General features: G+C 35.1%; 1 protein-coding gene across 1 annotated transcript; it reads right to left on the reverse strand.

Moving 5' to 3' along the window:
- Nucleotides 1–691: 691 nt before the first annotated feature.
- LOC148605688 (uncharacterized) lies at nt 692–19,651 on the reverse strand. The gene is made up of 12 exons (XM_088550155.1): nt 19,558–19,651; nt 18,877–18,924; nt 18,344–18,420; nt 16,727–16,798; nt 15,367–15,460; nt 14,475–14,569; nt 13,229–13,297; nt 12,265–12,457; nt 11,590–11,708; nt 9,575–9,674; nt 3,060–3,224; nt 692–970 (listed from the first exon to the last, which is right to left on the reverse strand). The coding sequence occupies exons 1-12, from the start codon at nt 19,625–19,627 to the stop codon at nt 705–707; spliced, it is 1,368 nt and encodes a 455-aa protein (XP_088406281.1). The 5' UTR covers nt 19,628–19,651; the 3' UTR covers nt 692–704.
- Between the last annotated feature and the right edge of the window lie 874 nt (nt 19,652–20,525).

Here is a 20,525-nt window from a genome sequence, read left to right on the forward strand (position 1 = left end):
TCAAAGGTGCATTTGTATACCACCACAAAAAAATACGGTGGTATAATGATATGGCACTGTCGTCGTCCGTACACTTAGTTTTATGCGACAATTTGAACATTTATAACATAATTCTAAACCACAAAAGGAATGTTGGTATTGAATTCAGGGGTTACGGTCGGAATCGATTTGGAATTAAGGATCAAAAACAAGCTTTTAACTCTAACTCCAGTAAAAGCATACGAGTTCGACAGTATTTTATTCGTCATATGTCAAACTTTTTGTTTTTTGTTTTGTTTTGTTTTTGTTATTTGTTTTTGTTTTGTTTTTGTTTTTTTGTGTTTGGTTTTGTTTTGTTTTGTTTTGTTTTGTTTTTTTTGTTTTTTTTTTTTTTTTTTTTTTTTGGGGGGGGGGCATTAAGATTTGAACCGTTTAAGAATGAGGGACCTGAAACGAGCATTTATCTTGTGTCCGTGTATCAAGGAATTTTTAATTCAATTAAAAATGAATAAATTGAACTACTAAGTGCCATGGCCCCGAAATAAGGCTGGATGTATCAGTGACTAGATCCCTTTAGAAATAAGGGCTTAGAGAAAGTTACCCCGATTCCGGTCAATCGATGATATCTATATGCTGACAAACCTATAAAGGAGACGCAAGTTTAAACGTTTGTACGAGTGTTTAGCGTTTCTTTACATAAAAAAAAACACATAGGGAGAAAAATTCTAATAACGTCTGATCATCATTTTCGTAGCCTTCAATGAGTAGTCCCATCCTTTAAAATCAAACCAAACTATCCCTTTATTTGTTTCAATTCCACTGGGGCTAGATGCATGAAAAGCGTTTAGCTGTGAATTTCCACATGCATGTGAAAACCACCATGCGCCTCGTCCGTATTGTTGTCCCGCACAGTTTGCTTCTTTCGGACGTCCATCGTTTTGGTTGTCGATTGTAGTAAACATCTGTTGATCACTGTCCCTCAAGCTGTCACCTGTATGAAGAATAGTGTTTACTGCTAGTGATATTGACGATTTGTGCTACTTCAGTGTTTTGTTTATGCCCCCGCAACGATAAGTTGGGGGCATATTGTTTTACCCCTGTCCGTCCGTCCGTACTTCCGTCCGTCTGTAATTCCGTGCGTAATTCTGTCCGTCCCATAAGGTTTTCGCACTTTTGTTGAAAATTCTTGAACTGATTTGTCGTATGTGAGTATTTCATGATTAGTTGCAGATCGAGTTAAAGTTTCGTTCCGCTGCGCTGAGCTTTACCAAAATTATGGGCCCTGGACTTAAAAAAATTCCATGGAAATAACAGTTGTCCGCACTTTTTTGTAAACCCTTGAAGATATTGAACTGATTTTTTGTATGCGAGTCTGTCATGATTAGTTACAAATCGAGTATAAGTTTCATTCTTCTACGCTGAGTTTTGCCAAAATAATGGACCCTGCACTTTAAAAATTGTATTGAAATAATAGTTTTTCGCTTTTTTTTTTGTTTTTTGTTTTTTGTTTTTTTTTGGTTTTTTTTGGTAAATGCTTGAAGATATTTGACTGGTTTTTGGTATGCGAGTCTGTCATTATTAGTTACAGATTGAGTTTAAGTTTCGTTCAGCTATGCTGAGTTTTACTCAAAACCACATGCGGGGATATCACTTTATCTAGTTTTTTTTAATTTCAAATTCCAATGCACTTATCATTTGCTTTTTCTTAAAAGACTTCATTTACTTTGAACACATTATTTACTGTAAATTCTTTATGTTTCATTGTCTTAACATCACACTTCAGCTGATTCTTTCAGTTTTTTTAATTAGCTCTAAGATTGCAGCTTTCAAAGTTCATGTTTTCTTGAGCTAGTTTTACTTGTCAATCTTACATTGATTTTAACTCCTATATAATTGTAACTCGTGATTTACTGTTTGTGATTAAAAACGACAAGGAAACGATTTTCCATTATATAATACACGTACAGATGTTTTAAAAATCGATTATTTTAATGTTGCTTCAGAAATTTATAGATTTTTTATGGGATGTTGCAATGCTTCTAAACAGCCCGATGTTAGACTGATGTGCTTCTTAAACAATGTGGTAGACATTTCAAAATTTCAACTGATAAAAACACCAGATATAACCAGCGATTTTTGTTATCTCCAGTGTACTTTTCTAATTACTAAAGATGGTATTTCACGCACTGGACTACCTGTAATAATAAGGCAGATGTCTTAAACAGTAGGTGCTTACTTCATGTTTATCAGTACTCCTCGCCTTCTCATTGTGCCAGTGTAGTCACACATTGATAAACCACTTAAATGTCCAGTACTTTACCTTTGGTGAAATGCAGAAGCAGTCTTCCAAGCATAAAAAGCCAGAGTAGTTCCCATCTCCAGACAGTACGAAAGCCACTTCGGTGTATCGCTATTCTGTAGCATACAAGTATTACCTATCGACAGAGGGTTCTTTGATGTGTCGATTACCTGTAGCATCAATGTATTACCTATTGATAGAAGGTACTCGGATGTCTCGTTTACCTATAGCAAAATGTATTACCTATCGACAGAATGTACTTCGACGTGTCACTTATCTGTAGCATCAGCGTACTACCTATCGACAGAAGGTACTTCAGTGTCTTGTTTACCTGCAGCATCAACGTATTACCTATCCACAGAAGGTACTTCGAAGTCTCGTTTTTTTTTATTATCTGTGACAGATGCTACTACGATTTCTCGTATACATGCAGCATCAATGTATTACCTATGATAGACCTTACCTTGATGTCTCGTTTACCTGTAGTATCATGCAGTGTATTTCCTATCGACAGAAGGTACTTCGAAGTCTCGTTTATCTGTAGCATCAATGTATTACCTATCCACAGAAGGTACTTCGATGTCTTCTTTACCTTAAGCAACAAACAATTGCCTATCGACAGAAGATTCTTGTATCTCTTTTACCGGAAGTATCAACGTATTGCCTATAAACAGATCACATTAGTATACAACCTATCGACTGATAGCACTTTTATGTATCATTTCCCTATAATGCCAGTGTAATTGCCTATCGACAAGCGGTACTTTGATGCCTCATTTACCTGCGGTTCCAATGTAATTCCCTATTGACATGCGGTATTTCGATGTCTCGTTTCCAATGGTAAATGGTCTATACACTGCATACACCGTTTGGTTGTTCCAGTCTGTTAGTTCAACCCTAAGTTCATAACGTCCACTGTTTGTTATCTCATGGACCTTCTCATTGCCTGTACATAAAAAAGTAATGACTTTTCATACCCCAGCTTCCTAGAAGATACATGATCATATATAGACAATGGTATTTGTCCGACCCGACTGCACCTTTCTCTGTAACTACACTTATCAAGACAAGTAAATAATTTGACAGAAGCTTTATATATTATGTGTAACAATATCGTAAGATTCGATGTGAAACTAAAGCGACGTGAATTTTTTGTTCGACGGTTTTGTTTATACACGTATGTATTTATATTAGTGCCGTATGCGTATAAATACATTGGTACCGTATGCGCGCACGCGTGTGTGTGTGAGTAGTCAATGACATCACTCTTAATCACTTTAATGACATTTTTTCTATTGTAAATGTGCACTCGAGCGGAAGATCTATGAGAATCAGTTTTCAACATAGCGAACACCTGGTTGTGCAATGTGATGACTAATGATCTAGTATTGATCGTCATATGATCTAGTTCGACCTTTTGATGACAGCTTGTCTAAGACTAAGTGACAGGGAGATAGTGGGGACCAAAATTGACCTTAGGTATGACCGGAAATGAACCTTGCGGGAACCGAAAGTGGATAGAGGACCAATAAAGGAACATTGGGCCCTTGACCTAGAAAGGAGACCCTTAAATGTTGGGAGGAAACGACCTCCTTTGGTATCGTTATTAAGTGTCCTAATTAGTGTCATTATGTAGTTTACTATAAACAAGTAAGTTAAAAAAAGGGGGGGAGGTATTATGTCTTGTCTTTCTTTTTGTATATTGTTTTTTTTAAATTTTTACATTTTCATTACCGTTAATTGGTTTTTAATTATTTTTGTTAATTATTTGTAATTTCATTGTCATTGTCTAATAATTGATTGGACGCTTTGAATAGATTTTAAATTTTGATTTGATTTTCTTTGTGTCCAATGGTTTGTGCAACTTGAACAGTTGTCTCACGGATTAGACAGATGTTTGAAACTTCCCATTTTACTGGTGATTTCAATAGCCCATGTTTTTTTTTTTTTCATTTTTAACCGTTTTTATTGAGCTTTATGAATACATTACAGGTGTCAAAACGTGTTGTGCAATGTTTATCTCTCGGACATTAAATTTTATCGTTGTTTTAACTATTTTTGTTTAATTATGTTAAACATCTTTTTTTTTGTATTTAGTTTGAATAATTAATGTTACTATTTTAAATAACGTATTAAGATTATACTGAAAATTGTAAGGTTTACAATTGATGTTTACATTTGGAACGTTAATAGCTTTTGAATGGTATATTGCCTTTCATTTTTGTAGTCGAACATTTTATCACCTATCACTGATACACTCAACCTTATCATCGGGTGCATCCGTAGTATGGGGCTCTAGTGGGTAAATTCCTTTTTTTTCATATTTTCAATGTTTACATGTCGCGTGTACTTGATTTGAGCCGTTAGTTAACCATTGAACTACGGAATTTTATTTTTCTCTCCATAATTTCATTCTTGGTTTGTTTCCTTCGCACTAACAAATTTCTTTACACTAAACTTTATTTGAAACTCTAACCCTAGTCATAGTTCTAATTTTATCATGACATTTTCTTTCACCTTAACGCAAACTCTTTTACTATATTCCAAACACTAGCCCTAAACATAACCCGGAACTGAAACAAGTACCTGTATATTACCCCAGCCCAATAACTAACCCTAAATTTAACTTTCATCAAAGACATCACCATCGACCACAAGACCATAACCTAACAAAAGACCTAACTTTTGATCTAACTTTAACCTATATTGTAGACCTAACACTACCTCTAGACAAATACTAAGACCTGGTCCCAAAAATATACTTAATCATAACCGTAGACCTAACCCCAGACTAAACTATAGATTTAACCGTGATCAAGATGAAGACTTTACCGTAGATCTGTCTGAAATTCTAACCATAACCTTAGCTCTGATTTTATCATGACAGTTTTGTTTTCTCCTTAAGTCTTTAACTCTATTCCGAACACTAACCCTACAGCGAAACAAGCACCCGCAACGTACCATAACCACATAACTAAATCTAGATCTAACTCTAATTAACGACCTCACCCTAGACCATCAAGACAAAAACTTAGTACAAGATTTAAATCTTGATTTGACTTTAACCGAGACCTAACCTAAACCTAACCCTAACCCTAGACAACCCCCCTGGACAAATACTAAGACCTGCTTCGAACCCTACCCTTAATTATAACCAAGGACCTAACCCTAGACCAAAACTATAGATTTATCTGTAATCAAGATGAAAACCTTAACCTGGATCTAACTATCCAAGACGAATACTTTACCACTAAATTTTACCCTTACCCGTGACATATTACCATCACTGTGACATTTATCCTAGCGTTAAAACTAACTCTCTTTAGTCTTTTCTGTGTTTACTCGACACCACCTTTACCATAACCATACCCCAACATAATATCTAACTCAGACACTGACATTTTTTTAATTTGTTTTTCAGGTCTAGTCCTTTCTTTTGTTCTGACACCTTTTCAGTAGCAAACCCTAACTTTCATTAGACTTGTCTTTTGTATGTAAACTCTTACACCTCCTCAACCCTAACCCTAAGTCATGTGACTATGTATAATGCGTTTTTGGGTCTATTCCGTATCATGTACTGCCTATTTTCTATTCTGTTAACTTACCCCAAGGCTTACCCTAACCCTATCCCTGACTCTTACCCTAACCTTAATCCTTGTTATGTATGTTTTTCTGTTGTATAAACACTAATCCTTACCCTTACTCCCTGAATCTTACCTTAATTTTAACCCTGGTTCTGTTTGTTGTTTTATTGTTCAAACACTTATCCTAACACTTGACCCTAATTCTGACCTTAATCCTTGTTCTGTTTGTTTCTCTATTGATCAAGCGTTTGTCCTAACCCTGATTATTACCCTTGACCCAAACTCTAACCCTTATCTTTGGTGTGGTTGTTTTCTATTATCTAGGTGGTGCTATAACGTGATCCAGACGATTTATGGAGGATGTTGACTTTGTACAAGGATTCCCTGACCTTGACACATTGAATCCCAGAGAGAGACGCTTGCTTGTTCTAGACGATATGATGAATTCGGTCACTGAATCTCTTCGCGAAATATTCTCACCATAAATATATAAGTGTCATGTTGCTGGTTCAGAATCTGTTCAACGAAAGCAAGTATCACAGAACCATCAGTCTGAATGCCCATTACCTGGTTCTGTTTAAAAATCACAGACGTATCACAGGCCATGACCAAGGCCCAACAAATGTTTCCCAAAAAGACAAACTACTTTATGAAATTGTACGAGTATGCCACCCCAGACACCACGGATATTTATTGATCTACATGAAACAGGGCACTCCCGACAACTTGAGATTGAGAAATTCAGGATGTGTTCTTGGACGAGAAAAAGTATAAACAGAGATGAAAAAAAGATATATGGTCACTTCTTGGCCGACTCGCAAAGGAGATGAACGCACTCGGAGCAATAACGATTTACAAGATAGTACCCTGTCGAAGGATTCATTTAGAAGAGGTCACCAGTCGTGATGCCATACATGTGCAATGGACGACAGAAAGGGCACAATGCAAACCAAGAAATGAACTGACAAAAGAAAGTGAGGCCCCAAAAAGACCTTGTAGTAGACCAACTGGAGGACAGAAAAATGTCGACCAGAAAACAGATGTAACACCTATAAATGGAACTGTATAGAGGGGATTTCGGAACAAAGATCGTATGGATGTATTAAAAACTTACAACGTCAGAATATGAAATACAAGTGGAAACCCGAGCGGAGTATAATGCATTCTTGTATAAAAAAAACCCCAATAAATCAAGAGAGTTGCAAAAGTTCAACTAGATGAATTATATTGATCTACGAGGCCAGAACCTTATATAGTGAGAAGATGTTTCATCAAAAATAGCAGAAGCTAAATGGAATGTACAATGAACACCACAAAAAATCATGTTAACCGAGGAACAAAAGGAAGTGAAGATATTATAGAGTGAAAACAACGTCAATGATACTCGGACGGCAAGAAGCCTCATACTACAGCGGAATCATAAAAAGATAGGATCGTGAAGTGTTATTTAATAGGGAAGAGGAACACTTTATGGAACAGACAATTGAGCAGGACCCGGATTTGAAAAACAGACGACACCCTGACGAATGGAACAATGAATATGAATTGTAAATAAAATATAAAAGAAAAAAATCTTTTGTTTAATAGAACTTTACTATAGAAAGACCTCCTTACAAAACTGGGTAACTCAAAACCGATAAAACCTATTTAAACCGTCAGCATAACAAACATGTTTACTATCACAGCCTCATAACAAGGGTCAAAGTTTGAGTGTAAGTAACTTGGAAACATACAATAGCAGTAAAAAGTTCAATTTCCTTATAAAAAAACCATCATACAATACTTAAACAAAAAACGGACGAAGGAAACAAACCTAGAATGAAATTATGGAGAGAAAAATAAAATTCCGAAGTTTATTAACGGGTCAACTCAAGTACACGCGACATGTAAACATTGAAAATATGAAAAAAGGAATTTACCCACTAGAGCCCTATACTACGGATGAACCCGATGATAAGGTTGAGTGTATCTGTGATAGGTGATGAAATGTTCGACTATAACAATGAAAGGCAATACACCATTCAAAAGCTATTAACGTTCCAAATGTAAACATCAATTGTAAACCTTACAATTTTCAGTATAATTTTTATACGTTAGTTAAAATAGTAACATTAATTATTCAAACTAAGTACAAAAATATGTTAAACATAATTAAACAAAAATAGTTAAAACAACGATAAAAATTAATGTCCAAGAGGTAAACATTGCACAACACGTTTTGACACCTGTAATGTATTCATAAAGCTCAATAAAAACGGTTAAAAATCAATACATGGGCTATTGAAATCACCAATAAAATAAGGAGTTTCAAACATCTGTCTAATCCGTGAGACAAATATTCAAGTTACACACTCCATTGGACACAAAGAAATTCAAATCAAAATTTAAAATCTATTCAAAGCGTCCAATCAATTATTAGACAATGACAATAAAATTACAAATAATTAACAAAAATAATTAAAAACCAATTAACGGTAATGAAAATGTAAAAATTAAAAAAAAGCAATATACAAAAAGAAAGACAAGTCATAATACCTCTCCCCCTTTTTTAACTTACTTGTTTATAGTATACTACATAATGACACTAGTTAGGACACTTAATGAGGATAGCATTGGGGGTCGTTTCCTCCCAACATTTAAGGGTCGCCTTTTTAGGTCAAGGGTCCCATGCTCCCTTTATTGGTCCCCCGTCCACTTTCCGTTCCCGCAAGGTCCACTTCAGCCCCCTTCTCTCCTGATCACTCATGGTTCCCACTATCCTCTGGTCAATTTTAATCCGCACCATCTCTCAGTCACTTAGTCTTAGACAAGCTGTCATCAAAAGGTCAGACTAGATCATATGACGATCAATAGTCATCACATTGCACAACTAGATGCCCGCGATGTTGAAAACTGATCGTCACAGATCTTCCGCTCGAGTGCACATTTACAATAGAAAAAGGTCATTAAAGTGTTCTAGAGTGACGTTCTTGACTACTTGTGTGTGTCTATAGCATTTTTATGTATATCCCTTTTCTACCGTTCCGTAGAAAAGGGGTATACTGCTTATCGATGTCCCGTTATTCTTTAACACATTTTTTTTTTTTGGTAACAGATTTCGCATCTTCTATTGGAGGGAAATTCAATGCTTAGATGTTTGTTTGGTATATTGCTGTGTTGACTTCAACCATATTTCCCCTTTTCAGTTCCCCAATAATCAAATTCTTGTTTAGTGATCAACTGATTAAATTTTTAGATGGTGCATGGTGGACGTATCTCAGTTTCTATTGGAGGGAATGTTAAGATATTTGGTATATTACCTTTGCACGATGACTTGAACTGAGTCTCCCCTTTTCAGGTTCCCCGCTATTCTATTTACAGATCAACCAATAAAATTTTTAGGTGGTGCGTGTGGAAATTCTCACGATATTTATATTCCTGCTCTGTATGAGAGGGGTGTCAATATACTTTTTACCTGTGCCCGTCATTCCATAACACATTTTTTTATAACTGACAAAATTCTAAGCTTCTTTAAATCAAAAGTATGTGTTTTTGTACTCATATGAGTATGCGTTTTTTTACTCATACGAAACCTACTTCCTGCTTGTCGAAAATTCGGGGGTATCACTATTGCGCCGTCGCTCACATATTGTTTTACTATGTTCGTGTATTATATAAAAGCATTACAAGTGCGCATTTTTAACCTCAAATGTGCTTTATCTTATGTACATACCCAGCCAGTGTTCTCCGTGAACATCACCAAAGCCATTTTTATATTCGTTCCATAGCCGATCTTTAAATGCAACAGAACCGTCAAAACGGCGTTGGAAAACCTATAATCATGCACAAAGTTGTAAAAAAAATAATGCAAATTCAAATTTTTTATCAACTAGTTGTTGGTCGACTGCAGATTAATTTAACGAGAATTAGGGAAACAAACAAAACTCAAAGAGTGAAGTCTTCAAAGTTGCTAATCGTCAAATATTCTATACCACTGATTTTGGCTTGCTTTCAACATCCGAAATGGTACGAATGCGATATGCTCTAAAATCGGGTGACTTCCGCTAGAATCTTGGTTCCCTTGATATAATTACTCTTTAACAACCGTAATGACCCGAATGTTTCTCAGTGAAAACAACTGGTTACCAGGAAGTGCGGGTAATGTTTTCATACACAAGTTTCTCTCAAATTTTTAGCGATCTTTGGGTCGCTTAAGATATAGACCATGGATGCAGATTTGGAACCAGATTAAACAACTGGCAACGACCTATATACTCCATTGTAACGAGCCCCTATCTCTAAATCGGAGACTGATTAATACTACATTAAGTTTAACGTTAACCGATCATTTGATCTTTTAATGTAAACTTTCCGTTCTCACACGAGCAAAAAAATACACGTAGAAAACTTGCGGATGAAATTTAAGTTAAAGAGGTATATTTTAATCTCGTATAAAACTAGAATTGACGGTTTTCGGCACGGATCAGCAGTAAAATATGGTGTAGTAATATATAATTATGCTAATCATATGCGAATGTAAACAGTACTAAAATTACGAGTGCAGTAAGTCGCTAACAAAACGAGCGGCTTAAAAACTACTTGATTTGATATAGTCATGTATCTCCAACTCATGATCGATGAAGCAGAGAATTGCAGATTCTATTATATACAAAGGGTAATAATAGCAAAATTAACTTCCTTAACTTAACCTCTGTTTAACAAGTGACAATATCGAGGCAAAAAAAAAAGGACGGAAAGTTGGAAACAACCACAATGAACCTGATTTAATACAGGTATTTTCGATGGAAATTGTGGCTTAAGGAGGTAGACCTAGGGTAAGGGAAATAGCTCTTGAAATCAGTGATATGTTTGTATTATATTCACAGTTTCACCAAAGCCTATCAAGCTTTCATTTTAAACAGAATGAAATTAGTCCAAATTACTTTGAAGTTTACAAGAGATTGATGTAAAATACTGAATACAAACGTACCAATGACTTGTTAGAGTTGTGTCCTTTACCCTAGGTCTACCTCTTTAAGCATAAGCGAAAGTTCATTTTGATTCCAGCAGTCCCTTTAAATCCTTGTACATAAGAAGTTTTTGACGAAAAAAAAACAGACTGGCCCATCCTTTCCTTGAAAAGATCAATAAATGTATATACCATAAGAATGCTGGACTATGGAGTGGGAGTTAATAAGTCAGGAAATGGGAGTAAAATGGACATGCTTTTATTGTGCCTTTACAATCTAGGGACGGAAGTTTGATTAAATGGGGGAAAATAGGAATATAGAGAGTGGAAAACCTTATTCCAGTGGTGGATCCAGGGGAGGGCGCAGCGGATTAGTGAATAATGTCTAAGCATCCTCATTTTTTTTTCGTAGAAACCTCGGCTGGCAACCTCTTTTTTAAAGAGTTTGGATCCGCCCTGTATTCCGTACCACATTTTATGTATATCATACATGAAGATTATGAAATGCAGTACCTACATGTAGTAGTATTTTGCGAGAACAACTGGTTCACAAACTACGATGAATTCAACAATTACACTAGACTAAGTATTTATGCAAGAACACTTTGTTAACGTTGTTCAAAAATTCACAAATGTCTTTTTTTGTAACCGATGACTTCATTATGGGTCGGATATTTTTGTACTAGTGAAAAATGGAATGTATTGTATGTTTTTGTTGCTTTCTATTTAAAATGTCCCGAACCGACTGAAGTGTAGAAAATGGACAACCCAGTCCTTACCGTCCATCCACCCCTGTCTGTTGCCATATCGCAGTAGACCTCGTATCCCGGCTCCCCCTTCGGATAGATATGATACACACCACTTTTACTTATATCAGTACAGTCTCTGAGAAAAGAAACTGCAAAACAACTAAATGAATCAACAAAAAAAAAAAGATCCTCGTTTTCGTGGGGCACACGTGTAGCGGCCGTTAATCTGCATGATGTCACTGTGAACGGAATTTCTATTAAATTCATTTTTGTTTGCATCAGAATCTGTGCAAGTTCAATGTGTTCGTCATTAGAAAGGCGGAACAGCTGAAATTGCACAAAGCTAACCACGTGACACAATCATACACTTCAACAATAGAAAAAAAAATGAATAACCAAGGGAAAGACATTAAAGTCCCTCGATATGGAATTGAATGAAAACACACTGGGATTTAAAACGCGTTTTTGCGATCCCAAAATATTTATTTAACAAAACAGTAATTAACCCATCCCTTTATATGCGGATCCAGGGGCTAGTAATTTTACGCCGTTTCTGTTTGAACTATTCGTTAATTAATTTCATGAATTTTGGTGTCCAAGATTAACCAATGATTCAATGATACCCAGGCTCCCCCTTTTTTTTAAATGTGTTGATCCGAGTCTGATGATTGTACATGTATGTTTGTTTTTAAAAAGTAGTTATACCTGGTTGTGTAACAACTGGAGTTGTTTCCATGGTCACTGTTAATGTTGCACCACTCTCTGTTTGTTCAGATTTTCGACAAGCTATGTTGCATAAGTTGTTTTCACAACAATGGGTACAAATTGTGCTCCTTTTTCTAATATCAATACTTCTTCTGCCTATGATAATTAATCCATTTGTCACAGCATCACATACCTATAAGTAGATTTCGAAATATTGATTGATATTGAACTTATTAAGGTCATATTGTTTGTTATTGTCTAAGAAAAAGGGAAGCGTATTTAATACAAAACTGAACTAAGCTCGACCGAGTTATCTGTGAACTTCAAACAGAACTACACAAATGGAACCATATTCTCAAATATGATAATCACTTATCATATATGTTATGTCTTCAGATAAACATTTAAAAGGGGATCAGAAACAAATATTTTTTTTAAATACAAGTAGAAAGCAAAATGAGCAACGAAAGTCTATGTCTCTCTGCAAAATAACTGCCAAATTATTAATAGTCTACGATCCTTTGATTAATTTGTTCATATATGATTCTCTAACAGTCCATAAAATTTATAGAGCGTTTGGTTGATATGAGTGATATAGTATTTTTAAAAGCATAGGATAATGGTATACAAATTAAGAAACGGGAGTAACTCTAATACATTAACTGCCGAATCAGAAATAAAAGACAAAGTAACCTACAAACGAACAGTTTCTAACATGTTTTTCTTACCGATGGCATATCTATGGGATCAATGGTTGACTCCCCTCCCCGGAAAATTTGTATTTTTTTTCGCAAACCTTTGAAAAAATGAACAAAATTTGAGCCTGTAAAACCCATTTTTCATATATTTTTTTGGATCGGAACCATTCTACCCCCTCCAATTTATAAATATTTTGACCCCATGTTTTTCATAACGACTATATGCTGTGCCTATGAAACCAATTTACGCATGTACCTTTACTCACATTTTTGTGCTGACAACTAAATGTAGAAAACTTTTCACCAGCAATGAATTGGTCTTCACTATAACAGGCCTGTCAATTACATGATATACACGAACATATACTTTTAAAGTCTATAAGGGGCAAATTGTTTAATATACCACATTTGTTTTGTATATGTATAGAGATCAAGTGTTTTTTTTCTAATTTTTCTTTTTTTTTTTTTTCCTCATTACGCTATCACCTTTAGATCGATTTTGCGTACTGAAAACGCTGGACATTTCTTTTTGGAGTTATATTACAGGTATCCATGAGTACCGCTCGAGCTTGGATAAACATGTACATGTACAACGTAGTTAAGTGTTACCATAGAAATTGCCAGTTAAATTTAAGATCTTGCTTAACAGGAAATTCAGAATACCATTGTATTTTGTTTTAAATCCAAACTACGGTACACACACGTGTAGTGTAATTCGAACGCAAAGAGCCATCTCCTGGGCCCAGTTAACTGTCCGCCGGATAAAATTTATTCACTGGATAATTGTATTGATTGCTCTAGACTTATCCAAAGGATAACTTTTGTACGGCGGATAAATCTTTTGAACAACCGACCCCTTGGTTTGTCGCAAAATTTTGATTCCGTTACAACAATAAGCAGTCAGTGTCAGTCCCTGAAAGAATCAAGCATTAGGTGAAACATGGCATGAAAAAAACCGGCATCACTTTGATAGTGTAATTTAACTATTTTCACCATCAGAATCAAGGAAGACAGACAAGATGTTCTATATCATGCTGGACCATTGAAATGCACTGTACATTCCAAGGGAGCAGATAACTCTGTCAAAACCTCATTTTTCTAACATTCTATTGAGATATTTCTGAGTAAAGCCAGTGATGGAGAGATCAAATTATAGTCTTATCAAATAGAGAAAGAGTAATCAAGGGAACAAGGGTTATGGCGGTAATCAAAATAATGTAATCCAGGGACAAAGACCAGACATACACAACAAAGAACATAAAGTAACTAAAATCATACATACAAAGTAACAAAAGTAAATGAGCAACTCGAACTCCACTAAAATCTGGGAGCATGGACCAGGTGCACCGGTAGGGTAAGCGTCCTCTGCTTTTCAAAGTATCCTTGAGTGATATTGCATTGTCTGATCAATGGGGTTTTGACATGCATGTTTATGATTTTTCCCATTTTGCCTGATTCTTACAAACACTTATACTAAATACCTACAGTACATGTATAGCAGTTTTTTCTCACCTGATTTTCCTCACACACAGATATTGTTCTGCATTCGTCACTTGTCAAAATGCCGCGACAGTCGTAACAAATTGGCCCCCTTGCGTCACCAAGGCCTAAAATGTATGTGAATGACAATTTTTAAAATTGTTTTTGAAAAAAGGCTGAACGGAAAGCGTATCCCTAATATACATACTCAATTTGAGCAATAGTCAATTGCGCGCGCTGTTGTGCTAGGTAAACTCACATTCGTACAAGATACTGATGTCGGGTATTATCCAAAATAGTTTACGAGGTATGCCCATCCGAATAAAGCCACATACCAAACTTGAAATTAATCTATTCATTGGGAGTCGATATGACGGAAATTTGGACTAACAGACAGAATGACTGACGGGCGGTTTTAAATGAAATGATTCCAATTCACCACCCATCCATTGAGATGGGTATGATTAGGATACTTCAGCCCCTATGCCAATATCAGTATACAAAAATATAAGTGTGTTTAGACACAGCGTAATACAACTTTATCAGCTATTCACATAGACAAGAAACTAAGCTGTGGGATGAAACCGATAAAAAAATCAGTGTCTTTTTCATATTCTTCTAACTTTCTTTCTTATAAAAAATGAATTTCAAATTAGAAATGAATTCAATTTAATTTGTTTTAGGAAACTGGAAACTGTATTTAACTTAAAACTAAGGAAAAATGTTTGAAGATCAGCGTCTAAAATGCACCCTGTCGGAATATTTTGTGAATAATGTCAACAGTTTAGGCAAAAATAAGTATCCTCAAAGCCCTTTTTTAAATATCTCGATCGGAACACCTCCCTTGAAACCATTAAAGTCAAAATAAATGTAGAGCCTTTGTAACTTGAGTCCTCTTTTTGACTCTCCATAATTCTAAGTTTACCATGTTCTCCACATCCTGCCATGTTACAAAGGTCCGAACTACAGCAGTGTCGACACGTTGTATGTGGTGTATCTGTGGCATTGTCATAACAAGTCTGCAAAGAGTAATCAAGGGAACCAAGGTTATAGTGGTAATCAAAAGAATGTAATTCAGAGACAAAGACCAGACATGGAAAACAAACATACACAACAAAGAACATAAAGTAACTAAAATCATACATACAAAGTAACAAAAGCAAATGAGCAACTCGGATTCCATTAAAAACTGGGAGCATAGACCAGGTGCACCGGTAGGGTAAGCTACCGGTGCACCTGGTCCAAAAGTATTACTTTATTTCAAGTTATGTCAACGCGTAATCCAACCAGAACAATGCGGTAATTTCCGCTACACTTAAAAATAACCTCGGATGAAGAAAAATGCCAGATTTGTGGTTACACGCAATTAAATCAAATTAGTTCTATCCACATAGCACCAGAAACAAAGAACAATAACTCTTGTCAAGTGTTTTGGCGAGGAGTTAAAGCCAAGTAATGGTAAAATAAAAAATTCAACCAATTTAAACAAAAATTTAGCATTGGATCGGTAAAAATTCTGGACGCAGATTCTTTCGCCCAGTGCCTCCGAGGTTTTTTTTTGTGTGTAACGAGAAAGTCGGGCGGTTCTGATCGCGCGTAAACCTGGTCGTGCTATAAAAATAGATCTTTGTCTTCTAGAATTGTTTTTGTTTTTTATTTGTTTTTGTTTTTTGTAATTTTTTTGTTTATTTGTTTTGGTTGTTGTGGATGTTGATGTTTTTTAATTGCAGTTTTTCGTAATTGCTAATTTGCTACATTGTTTGATCAAATATTTTTAGGCTCCATGACAAATGATCAAAATGTATTATAAAGGTGGAAAAGGAAACCTATTTTCTATTTCTAGGCAAAATGATTAAAAGAAATGATTGATCTAAGCGTGACCGACATTTTCTGGAAGATCCCACAACTTTTTGAAAAAAAAGTTATAGAATCTCCCTAAAATATATTTCATGAGATGTCAAATTTTTTTTTGTACCGATTTGTATACAGTAGTTACATCAAGACATGTAAGCTGCACAAAATAAAATGATTAAAATTCTTCTTTTCGGTTGACTGAGAATACGTACCAGAGGCGAATCAAGTTATGGGGGTCAAATAAAGGATTTTGTAACAAGGGAGTTCCAGTCGCTTTCATTTTCTAAAATAAATTCATTGCCCAAATTCAAAGTTTTCTTTCAATCAAAAAAGGATTCAAATCCCAGGACCTCCTTTCTGGATTTTTCACTTTTTGCTGTTAGTGATTTGTTGATATGGTAATGCAAATCTAGTTACTCAGTACTATTTACCTTTTGTCGGAAACATCCTACGTTGAATGTCATTTCACCGGAAGGAAACACTACCTTTTCTATTCCACATGACTGAAAATATAAACAATCGGTTTAAAAAATCATTTTTCATTGATTCCTGGATAGAAGAAAAAAGTAAACCAAACACAAATCGTACATCCGTTACATTTCAAATAGCGGCTGGCATTTTTTTTAAATGATAAAATCAATCGTTTGCGCAAGATTTAAGCTAGCGGAGTGATATGTAGTAAATTGGTCTGCGGAGGAGAATGGATTAAACTATAATAAGTAATCGCAGATACATGGCATTTCCTTTTTAATAGAATACGTAATATAAAAAAAACATTTTTTGTTGAACGGTCCTCACGTTAAATGTTTGGGCTAAAAGTTATACGTGTAACACAAATATTTTCAGCCTACCCCAAAGAGACCACACTAAATATGCGCATGTTATATTTAAGTTTATTTGATGTACATATTTACAGGCATGTCACTTAACTCGGGCACAGTATTCTGACTCTGAGCCAAGCAGTCGATCGACACTCTATATTTGCCTTTATGCTGCATACTTGATGTATGGAGAAGCAGTGGTTGCCGATTTTAAATTCTTTGGTGGGACTTGGTCAAGATCGAACCCATGACCTTTCACTCTCAATGCGAGCACGGTAGGTTTCACAAGACGACCCAGTGGCGAATCGAGGGAATCACCTACGGGGTGATCCCTAAGAATGCTCCCCCATAAAAAATCCTTGATAAGCACATTTTATTGAACGTATTTACACACTTAAATACGTTATTTTCATTTTTACAAATTGACAAATGGAATGTGCCCCCCTCCCCACCCTTGATCCGCCTATGGGAATAGTTTCTCTGAGAGTAGTCGAAAAACAGCATATGGCATTACCTATACTTTATAAGTCTTTACAGTGCAGCATCTGAACCCCCTGTATGTTTCAATTACGTTCAACTGATTTTTTTTGTCGGTGGGTTTCTGTATATTGAGGTTTTTGTGTACCGAGTTTTACTGTTTTAGCGAGCACGGAGGATATAAATTAGAAATAAAAATTCTCAAAAGAAAAAAATGAGTTAACAAACACGGACTTTCTAGTTTCCCAACAGGTTTGTTTACCTCCAATACTTTTAAGTGTACTAGGTCTCAGTATTGCATTAATAGTTTCATAGACTTCTATAGTGAGGTGCATATTTTTATGATTTTTTTTTTTAAATATGTAAATTAATTCAATAAAACTTTTACTTATGTACCATTTATAAGGACATATGAAAAATTAATTTCCCGCAAAAAAAGTAGTGCAAGTCCACCAAGATCGGACAGAAAACAGTCTTGAACTATAAATAGCCATTTTCTTTACTTTCACTTTCGTTTTGCACTCATCAAACCAACCTTTTCAGTGGAACATTTTTATGTTATAATGCTAAATTTTCTTAACAAAAAATTTGACATCTTATAGTGTTATGTTTGCTCTATTTTATAAGTCATTGTTCATTTTTTTTGACAATACATTAGTGGTAAAAAACAAAAAGAAAACGCACTATATTTTTATACCTTCCATTTTTTTATATACAATGCAATACTGTTACCACTATATATATTGATACCTGTCCGCTGCTGCAGGTCTGGACATGGTTACAAAATCTAGGGTGTCTGATATTGAGGCAGTTAAAACATGTCAAACCTATGACACAAATGTAGAACAAGATTAGTCTTCAAGCAGCAAGTAACACTACCCTCTTGACATTTCAATTTATTTTGAAGCAGTGTCATTGTTCTGTTGCGTGGGTTTTATCACTTTTGTTGTCACAGCCTTTTTGAGCTTACTTGAAGGTGTGTTTTCACTTATTGAAGACCTTTTGGTGATCTCTGTGAGTGCTTACTATTTTTATAAAGGTCATGCGATGATGCATTTGCTCAAATTTGATTATTGAGTCAATTTACATGTAATTGATTAAATATCATAACGAGAATATGTATGGTGAATATATCAAAGAGACAACAACCACACGGGTATGAAAATTTCAGCCCATCGCCAAATCAGTATTAAAAAATATGTGAATTTTTTTAAATTTTTTTTTGTAATTTCTTGGAGTGGGGGTCAAAAGACTAGGAACTGTTGATGACTTTATATACTTACCATGAGATCCGATGGCAAATAAGCAGACTACAGACAAAGCTAGCAATGCTGTAACAAAAAGTAATCAGAAGTAGATATAATTCAGATCCAAATGGGGTGCGGGGGTTTGGCATCCTCGTTATTTACTCGAAAATTTGTCATTTCATTTTCTTGTGTAAAATTGGCAAAAAAGAACGACAAATAATGTCCTAGCCCTTTATCTTTTGAACCCCGGCTGGTACCTCTCCTTTTCAGAGTCTGGATCCAGCCATGTAATTGTATTTGCCAGAGTTGAGGTGCACGAACCTAACAAATTCGATCTTGTTATGCCCTAAGTCAGGACATATAGTCCCGACATTTTTATGTGTAATTTATGCTGTTAGCTACATTGTATCATATGTGTACACTGTCTCTTTATCCCGAGTTTTTTCCCGTTTTTAGCAATAATCTTGGAATATGATGTCTCTGAATTGTCCATCTTATTTGATGCTTCGGTATATTTTTTGTCGATGTTTAGGGATCTTTTGCTTTTTAGGGTTTTTTTTTAATTTACAGCAGGGAAAGGAACAAAGGAAATATGTACATGTATACACATAAAATTAAATTCGAGTTTTATTGTACACAGCTTACAAGTATGTGCACGAATAATTCAGAAATCAAACATCGTGCGAACGAGAGAGAGAGAGAGAGAGATTGACTTACGTGATGACAAGTCCATATTCCAAAGGTCAAAAATTTTCTTATCTAACATATGTATGTATAACAACCACATACGGAACTTGTAAGAATTTATTGGCTTACATATATACTGTGTATCTATGTTAAGCTAAATATTTAATCAATTATTATCAGCGGCTATAACTAAGTGCCTAAAGTGAGTCTCATTTTCAATTTCCCCATAACTTCTATATGGATTAGTTCAGTTTAAACATATTTTACTTGCAAATAAACAAATATGAATTCGACACCAGTTATTCTAACTCAGATGGTCTTCTCCATACATGGAATATAACGCACAATAATTTTTTGAACAAATGACGACATTTTAGTGTACAGAATCTGATGACTTGCTTTAACCTTAAAATTACAACAGTAGGCCCAATCACAAAAGGGAAAAATATTCATAATTTGGAGTAAAACGTTAATAAATAAAAATAAGAAACATGCCAAAGGTATTTAGATCTGTCTAAACAGAATCGATTTGAGAGCTGAATAAAATGTTGTATTGTTTTAAAGTTGTCAGCATTGCTGGTGTTATCAAGTATTGCGCTACCAAATAAAATCAATAGTTATTCGATCTTCACCAGTATCCGGAAGATTGTTTATGTATAATCTACGTTGTTCTACATACAAAGGACATTGTAGAAAGAAATGGATACTATCCTAGCTCAATATTTCTGACACTCTAGATTAATTTTCACATCATAATATTAACGCAATTCTCTTGACTCAATGTCTAGCTCTCGAAAACTTGATTAGCCACAAAATTTTCAAGGCAGTTTAATTTTCGCAATATTCGTGGGAAGAACTGTTTCGCGATTGTGAATATTTTCTTCACTTCAAAACTGCGCGAAAGTATACTGATCGTGAAACTGCGACAAAAAAGACGGTGCGATAATTTTCCGGTGAACAGTTTTAATATTTTATTTCAAAACTTGATGGATAATATC

This window comes from Perna viridis, chromosome 10 (assembly GCF_037379345.1).
Source record: "Perna viridis isolate PV_CMFRI_1.1 ecotype Kerala chromosome 10, ASM3737934v1, whole genome shotgun sequence".
Classification (NCBI taxonomy): Eukaryota; Metazoa; Mollusca; class Bivalvia; order Mytilida; family Mytilidae; genus Perna; species Perna viridis.